This window comes from Pelecanus crispus, chromosome Z, assembly GCF_030463565.1.
Source record: "Pelecanus crispus isolate bPelCri1 chromosome Z, bPelCri1.pri, whole genome shotgun sequence".
NCBI lineage: Eukaryota > Metazoa > Chordata > Aves > Pelecaniformes > Pelecanidae > Pelecanus > Pelecanus crispus.
Window position 1 is genome coordinate 75,712,463 of NC_134676.1, and position 8,609 is coordinate 75,721,071.

The window sequence follows — 8,609 nt, forward strand, 5'->3', positions numbered from 1 at the left end:
CGGCAGCGGAGCCGCGGCTCCCCCCGGGGCAGCCGCGGTCACACGCCCGCTCGGGCGGCGCCGCGGCAGGTTCTTCCCGGGAGGAGAGAACAAGCGGATAGCCGGCTGGAAGGAATCAGGACAAAGACCGGCATCTCAAGCGCGGGCTCTGTCGCGACCGCTGCTCGGCCGCGACCCCGCGCCTCCGGCGCGCGCCGGCCCCGCCCCCGGCCGCGCGCAAGCGCCTGCGCAGGGCGCGGGCCCCGGCGGCGGCGGCGAGATGGCGGCGGGCGGCAGCGGCGGGGCGGCGGGCCCGGGCCCGGGCCGGCGGTGGCCGCTGTGCCTGTGGCTGTGCGCGGCCCTGCTGCTGCCGCCGGCGGCGCGGGGCCTGACGGAGGGCCTGTACTGCGGGCGGCGCGTCTGCTACGAGGTGCTGGGCGTCAGCCGGCAGGCCAGCAAGGCGGAGATCGCCCGCGCCTACCGGCAGCTGGCCCGCAAGTACCACCCCGACCGGTACCGCGGGGAGCCGGCCGCGCCGGGCGGCGGCGGCCCGCAGGCGGCGCACGAGAAGTTCCTCCTCATCGCCACCGCCTACGAGACCCTCAAGGTGAGAGAGCGGGACCGCCGCCGCGGCCGGAGCCGCTCCGGTAAGAGACAGCGCGGGGGGCCGGCGGAGGGGGCCGCCCCGGGGGGCCGTGCGGGGGCGGCGGCGGCGGCGGCGGGCCGGGAGCGGGGCGGGCGGCGGGCGGGCAGGGAGGGAGGGCGGCCTGCCGTGCCCCGCCGTGCCCCGCGTCTGCCCGCGGTGCCGCTGCCCTCGGCGGTCTCGGTTCCGCGGGCGGAGGCGGCGTCCGGGCGGGGGGGTGCGGGGCCGGGGCCGCCCGGGGCACGCTTCTCCCCTCGCCCCTTCACCGGCCCCCGAACCGCCCGCCTTTGCCCGCGGGCAGCTCGCGCGTTACCCGCAGGCAGCAAAATTAAGCAATCGCGGGTCGCGACAGGAAAGATCGTGGCTTTAAAACACTCTGGAAGGTGTATAACACCCCCTTCCCCGCCCCCCCAACGTTGCTCGACGGCTGCGACTCGCCTGCTGCATCTGTCTCCAAAGCGCATGCATCCAGAGGGATCCGGCGTAAACGTGGGGATTCTGCCCGGCTTTGGCCCTGCGCACCTCGCAGGTGCCTCCTCCTCCCCGGGGAGGATCGGGGCCGCTCGGGTTTGCCCGCCTGTGCATCGCGGCAGGCTCTGCAGCATCGGGTTTGCATGCCTTTCTGCGGTCTCAGCCGGCTGCTTCCCCTCTACTCGGCGCTGGTGAGGCCGCACCTGGAATACTGGGTCCAGTTTTGGGCCCCTCCATACAAGAAGGACATTGAGGTTCTGGAGCATGTTCAGAGAAGGGCAGCGAAGCTGGTGAAGGGTCTGGAGCACAGGCCTTATGAGGAGTGGCTGAGGGAACTGGGGTTGTTTAGCCTGGAGAAGAGGAGGCTGAGGGGAGACCTTATCGCTCTCTACAACTACCTGAAAGGAGGCTGTAGTGAGGTGGGTGTTGGTCTCTTCTCCCAAGTACCTAGCGATAGGACGAGAGGAAATGGGCTCAAGCTGCACCAGGGGAGGTTTAGATTGGATATTAGGAAGAATTTCTTCACAGAAAGAGTAGTCAAGCATTGGAAGAGGCTGCCCAGAGAGGTGGTGGAGTCACCATCCCTGGAAGTGTTCAAAACACGGGTAGACGTGGCACTTTGGGACATGGTTTAGTCTACTCTCCCCTTAATTGGTTTAGTGTGGACTTGGTAATGTTAGGTTAATGGTTGGACTGGATGATCTTAAAGGTCTTTTCCAACCTAAACGATTCTATGATTCTACCAGCACTCAGGTAGGGGGAAAAAAAAAGTCTTAAAAACCTTCTGAATAGCCACTCCAAGTGTGCGGGGAAGGGATACAGTTGTCTTGAAGATCCCTTTGTATTTACAATTTGTTCTCTTGAAAATTCCTTTATATTTAAGACGAACCGACTGGGCTTTGTCTTAGAGGTATACCTTTAAACAAAACAGTGACAGTGGGTCGAGTAGCATGTGCGTTCTGTAAGGGAGGCTCATGAGGGCAAAATACATGTGGCTTGGCAAAGACGCAACTCAGGAATGGAAAAGAGAAACGTGTGTTTTAAGGCTGTGAGGAAGAAAAAAGGGAACTTTTTTGGGGGTAGGGAAGGAATGCCATTGAGGCTGACATCTCAGTTTCTCATTTATTAATTACGTGGGTGAAAATGAGAAAGACTCCGAGAAAATGCAGACAATGAGGTTTTGAAATGGCCTTACATTGGGCAGATTCCACAGCCCTGTACACTAATTCTAAAAGACTTGTAAAAAACAGTCTCTTAATAGGTTCTTCATCTGAAAATCTTCTCCTAGGTGATATGTATTAACTCTAGTCCAGCTGTATTTCCCATTCTGGAGTTAAAGATACTTATTATGTGTATTTCAGTTGCCTGTCTTTATTTCAGTATTAAATGTCTTCATGCAGCACATGCTTATGCATTTAGGACCACGTATGTCAGATGTGTGCAGGCAGATGACTGTGAGAACAAATTAATTGAGAATACGGGAAAAGGACCAAAGATCTTCCTCTGTCCTTCATTCTCAGTCAGCCTATTGCAGATTTTATAGCAGTGTGGTCATTAATGAGATGTAAAACACAGCTATAACAGAGTAAGTGAAAACAGGAATCTGAACCTATGCATGTTTTTTATCTCATCCTGCAGGATGAAGAAACACGTAAAGATTATGACTACATGTTGGATCATCCTGAAGAGTATTACAGGCATTATTATCACTACTACAGCAGGAGATTGGCACCTAAAGTGGATGTCAGAATAGTGATTCTAGTTACGGTGTGTGCCATCTCCGTGTTTCAGGTAAAATTTCATGTTTATGTGACAGTGCTCAGTGAGTTTCTGAATGGGAGGAGAAGTATCTGCAGCTCTTGTATTAAACAGTGTCAGTGAGGAGGCCCGTTCCCACCTGCAGTGTTAAACTTCTGTGTGGTGTCCATAACAAATCTGAAGTCAGGAGGTACTGAGCAGATTTTTGAGTTCCCTCGGTACCTTGGACAAAGGTAGAGATTAGCGTGTTTTAACGGTAGGGTGTTTCACGGAGACAAGTGCAGCTTTTCTAAAGAAGTTACTTAGTTCTTCATGGCAGGCTGAGAATAGCCTGTTCCTGAGTGCAGGCACAACTAGTGCTCCACGTCAGTGTGTGTCAGTTTGTCAAGCTGTGTAAGTAATTTTTTTAAAAAACAGACTAATTGCAAACTAAGTTCAGGACTCAATTCAGATGATATGACTACATATCAGGAGTTCACCAATGTGTGAATCTTACATTGCAGTATATTTTAAACACCACAATGAATTCAGGAGAGAAATTAATTCAGTTCAGCAAAGTTTGCTCTGAAGGTGGTAGTTCCCAGGTGAAGAAAACAGCTGGTGCTTTAGATGAGAAAACTTGCACCATTGCTGACAAAATATTTAAGTGGAAGAAGGTGCATAAGTCTTTTCTTTAGCATCTATTAGATTACTCGTCCGAAATGTCATTAAAATACCCAAAAAGTTGTAAGAGATGAGGATACAGCTTATTCTGTAGTGCAGATATCTCATTAAAAAGTGAGCTATTGGAAGTTAAAACAAAAATACATTGATCAGAATTTGAGAGCTTGGAATAATAAATTCCAGTGGCAGATGCAGCCAAATACTTAACTTCTCTTCAGAGAATGGCAGAGTTTCATTTCACCTCTTATTTCTTATTTTGGCTGTAAGTGGAGATACTCACTTTCCTGCAGTCCAGCTGCCAGATGGTTGAAAATTCAGTGTAAACGTCTGTGTAAACTGATTTGTGTCTCTCTCACTTTCTGTTGTTTCTGCTTCTTGACCTTTTTTAAGGTTGTATAATTTGTACATATCTGCCCTTTGTCTTGGTGAACAGTGTGAAATGCTGCTTTTTTTAAAAAGTTGCCCTAGTAAGAAATGTTCACCCCAGGCACTACATTTCTGGTTTCTTGTTTGGGGCTTCCCGCCCCCCATTGAAATTCAGAGGGTAGCTGGAGATCAGAGAGGGATGTTGATCCTGTCAGACTAAAGAGATTTCCACATGCTTAATCCATGTTTAGTTAACTATTTTAAATGTGTAACAATTTTATAATGAAATGTTCATGTACCAGCTACTTTATCTATAAATCCAAGGGCACTTCTGAGAATGGCCAGCACAGCCTAGTGTTAAGCGTCATGAGATTACCATCTTCTCATGAACAAAACCAACCTGAACAGTGTCTGTGTGTCCTTCCTCATCACTGTATATTGCTGTGAGATATAGATTTATACATCTGTTTTCCAGGTGCCTTACTAAGTTTGGAGGAATAATTGTAGCTTCTACAATACTGCAGAAGAAGTACTGTTACCTTCAGTTTTTACCCTTGCTGTAATGTAATTGTGGTTAAAGGTGTATGACAGCATTATTTTTTTTCCTCGCAAACCTCCAAATAGGAATGTGTCTGTTTAAAAACATGGGTTTTACTGTTCTTCAATTACAGTTCTTCAGCTGGTGGAGTAGTTACAATGAAGCTATCAACTACCTAGCTACAGTGCCAAAATACCGCATACAAGCTACTGAGATTGCCAGGCAACAAGGGTTACTCAACAAGACTAAAGAAAAAGGCAAGAACAGGCGGTCTAAAGAAGAAATTCGTGAAGAAGAGGAAGAAATCATCAAAGACATTATTAAAAATAAAATAGATATTAAAGGCGGTTATCAGAAGCCCAAGATATACGATATCCTTCTATTTCAGATCCTTCTCGCTCCTTTTTACTTGTGCAAATATGTAGTTTGGTACTGTTGGTGGATTTATTGTTTCACTATTAAAGGGCAAGAGTACGGTGTGGAAGAGAAGCTGTATATCATACGAAGGTACATGAAAATGTCTCAGTCTCAGTTTGACAGCCTAGAAGATCATCAAAAAGAGACCTTTCTTGAACGGCAACTGTGGATACGAGAAAACTATGAGGTGGGTAGCTCTGGTGGAAAAGCTAATGTAAGTTATTAAGAGTAAGAGCAGCTGTTTTGTGAAGGTGCTTGGGACGGGGCTGTGCGAACCATTGCTTCAGTATTCGCTATTGCTTTCTAAATTGAAAACTGTTAGGCAACCACTCAGTGTGTTTTCTCTGAGTTGTTCTGCTCATGGACTGGTAGACAACGGCTCCTGACCATGCCCGTGGGTATAGGAGGAGATTTGCTCAGTCAGAGGACATTTACCTGTGATTGTTAGGGAATCTGTGCGTACAAGATCTAGTGGAATCTCATGAAAGGTTTTATTATGACAATGTGGTATGACAAAGTTATTACAGTAGGTTGAAGACTGTTCTCCAAACAGTAATAATTTGTAATAATGATTACCTGGATCATCTGAAACTCCTATTTCATCAGTCTTCTAAGCCATTAATTCCTAGCTCATTTCTTTTTTTTTAAACTGTTCCTTGATAGTTCTTTGGCCTTCAGTGAGTCAGGGACTGTTCTTGCTGTGCTGTATACCTATTTAAGTGAAGATGGTACATGAAATACCATTGGGCATAACTCCTACTCTTGCCATGGATTGCCAGTTACTAAATAGTCACTATGTAATGTCTTTTTGTAAGCTTTCTGTGAGAGCAGTGAAAGAACATTAGCCACAGCACAGAATCACAGTCCAGGATGACTTGGGATGCTGGGGGGTGGCAGATTGACAAAACGCTTTTATTGTTCCACCGAAGCTCATCTGTGGACCTGGGTGGGAGGTTTCTAGAACAGAATTTGAGAATACGAACTGGGCCTGCTTAAGGGGAAGAGGAGATGTTGCTGCTGCTCTGCATACGCTGGGAAAAGAAATGGGATGGTGGCAGAACTGCCTTTGCTGCTGCCAGGGCACCAACGATAAGCTACTGCTTCTTTAGAAGTAGGCAGGGGTGGATTAATCTAGAAACTGGAAGAGGAAAACAGTAAAATTGACGCTAATGTAAGGAAAGGATTAGCTGACAGGTACACATATACATGTTGAATTATAATGGGTTTGCTAGAAAATAATCCGGAAGTCCAAAGATCGGGTAATATTACTAGCCAGAGCAGATGTTATATGGAAAGTAAAATGGGATGGATATCCTGTTGTAGAGAAAAAATGATTGGGATTGATGCTGTTTCTAACTAGTGATGTTTTGGTCACTGAATATGAAAGAGCTGTATTTGCCAGAAGTGAAGTCTGTTTAGCCCAAAGTCATCTCCTATGGTGGCCAGCAATTGATTTTTAGTGAAGAATACATGAAAGTTGCACCTATATAGCAATATTTACCCAGTATGATTTGCAGCTTTGGGACTTCCTGAAAAGGAAGTGGTGTCTTTGTATGTAACTGCTTTAATGAGATTTTCTTTAATAAACTTATCTAGTCACTCCTTGAATGCATTAAAACTTTCAGTGTCTGCTATGCCATCTGGTCATGAGTTCAGCAATATCTGTAGAAGATGGGTTTTTTTAAAGCCACATGGGCACCTGCTGGATCTTGTATTATTGGAAATGGAGAATAATCATGCTTTATTCTCTTTTCTCGTGCTACCTGTGCTCCTGTGTACCACTCCCGTATACTTACTTGAAACTTAGTCATGTCTTTTGTAGGCTGAAAAATATGCTTAGGTGTTTCCCCCAAAAGCTTCTCTGTCCTTTGATCATTGGAGACACCTGTCTGCATGTTGTTCCGTTTTCCAACATCCTTTTAGGATGGGAAAGACCAAGAATTGTACATCATGGAGCTCCACAGTATTTTTTTTCCCCTCTGTTGCTTTCCTAAAAATTCTTAAAACCTGTATGATCACTGAACATTGAGCTGGTGTATTTATAAAGCCATCTATAATATTTTAAAAATCTTGTTCATGCATAGCAGAACCTTAAATTTAATTCCGTTCTGGGAAGAAGTCAGATGACACTGTGATGACATAAACCTGTATGGTGCTGAAATTTACAGCAGCTGTATCTACATAAACCTCCTTCCAGAATAAAACTGCAGATGCTGTTGCTTTCTTTAGATACTTGACTTTGCTGATAATTGTAGATTTCATTATAATGACACTGTTTCTTGACAGAATGCAATTACTTATCATTTGGTACTGCCAGTACTTAATGCAGAGATACTAACTTAGTTGAGAAACTTAATTAGGAATAAAAAGTTCCATAGCAGTATTCTATCTAGACGATTTTTTTTTGTCTAGAATTTTGAAATGGAAAACAGCTAAAGCGAGGAGCTGAACAACTGCATTGAACAGTAGGTGTGCTGAGAAGGGACTCAAAATTTAGCTCTCTGAGCATTAGGAGTTCTTTACTGTAAATTTTATTTTGCTGAATGCATAAGCATCTAGTTCTTCAGCAAAAAAAGCTTTGGAGCCTGCAGCACCGTCTTACAAGGAGGTAGTTCTGCTCTCAGAAAAACACAAAGCATCTCAACTACAGGCAGGAGGCTCCCTGGCTGAAGGTACTCCTGCACTTTATGTTGGTCAATGTCTGCCTCTATGTTGCAATTCAGTCTGCTGGAAAAACAGTAAGCTGGCAAATGGTTAAACCTCAAATACGTACACCCCCCCCTTGAGGTTCATTTAAGCTCTTTCTTCAACCTTACTAAAAACTTTTGTCTTGTCTATCAGGTTTATAAAAGAGAACAAGAGGAGGAGTTAAAGAAGAAGATGGCCATGGATCCCCGATGGAAGAGATATCGGAGGTGGATGAAAAATGAAGGGCCCGGAAGACTGACTTTTATTGATGATTGAAAGTTGCTCAACAAAATGTGTGCTAATGTTGAAAGTGATTTGCAAAACTTTTCACTACATCATTCAGAGTTTTGTCTGCTGTGGCTCAGCAGTGATCTAAAACTCAGGAATTATTAAATCAGGCTGAAAAATAATACAGGTTTACCATTTTTATAAGTCAGACCTATTAAACAGGCTCAGCTCAATGTATATATGCCATTTACTTGGGGATCTCAGTCTGGAATTCATTATTCCAAACAATGTATTTTCTCTACATATTTCATATTCATGATCAATGGAACCATAACTTTAGGCTTTCTGAAAATGTTTCTAGATCAGTCCTTACAAGTCCTGTTTTTCCTTTCTAAACTGCAGAGTTCCTGCAAATGGACACTGGAAGTGCTTATAAAGGATTCTGAAGCAAGAGCCATTTTCTGTTTTCCTCTTTCTCCTACTTTTCAATCTAATTTCTAAGATGCCAACCTGTTTTTTGATGTAGACAATATGGGGATTATACCGGACTTCTTTTGCTATTCCTGCTCCAGTTGGAAATTAATTTTATTCTTTGTGGGAATAAATGATGCATGATTGATCATCATCGTGATGCAAACAAGCCTTAATTCTTTGTTCTACAGAATGATTCATGAATAGTATGGTTAGATCTTTTGTGTTTGGTTTTTCATCTTGTATGCTGGATTGTACCTGCTTGTTCAGAACAAGTATACCAGTGAATATTAGTCTAGTAAATGTGACATTTCTTTCACCAAAGTATTGGTAAAAGGGAAAATGACCCTTTTGTTAAAAAGGGCAATTTTGATGCCTTATGTAAAT

At 45.1% G+C, this 8,609-nt stretch overlaps 1 protein-coding gene across 1 annotated transcript; it reads left to right on the top strand.

The window, feature by feature from the left end:
- Positions 1 to 244: 244 nt before the first annotated feature.
- On the top strand, positions 245 to 8,299 carry DNAJC25 (DnaJ heat shock protein family (Hsp40) member C25). The gene is made up of 4 exons (XM_075726307.1): positions 245 to 586; positions 2,732 to 2,884; positions 4,552 to 5,022; positions 7,677 to 8,299. Exons 1-4 carry the CDS (start codon positions 260 to 262, stop codon positions 7,797 to 7,799), a joined length of 1,074 nt encoding a protein of 357 aa, XP_075582422.1. The 5' UTR covers positions 245 to 259; the 3' UTR covers positions 7,800 to 8,299.
- The last annotated feature ends 310 nt before the right edge of the window (positions 8,300 to 8,609 follow it).

What these genes read in the sequence shown, in the direction of transcription:
- DNAJC25 (XM_075726307.1), top strand. Translation starts at nt 260, where the DNA reads ATGGCGGCGGGCGGCAGCGGCGGGGCGGCGGGCCCGGGCCCGGGCCGG. An exon ending in CCGCCTACGAGACCCTCAAG is followed by an intron (nt 587 to 2,731) that starts GTGAGAGAGCGG and finishes CTCATCCTGCAG; the next exon opens with GATGAAGAAACACGTAAAGA. An exon ending in GTGCCATCTCCGTGTTTCAG is followed by an intron (nt 2,885 to 4,551) that starts GTAAAATTTCAT and finishes CTTCAATTACAG; the next exon opens with TTCTTCAGCTGGTGGAGTAG.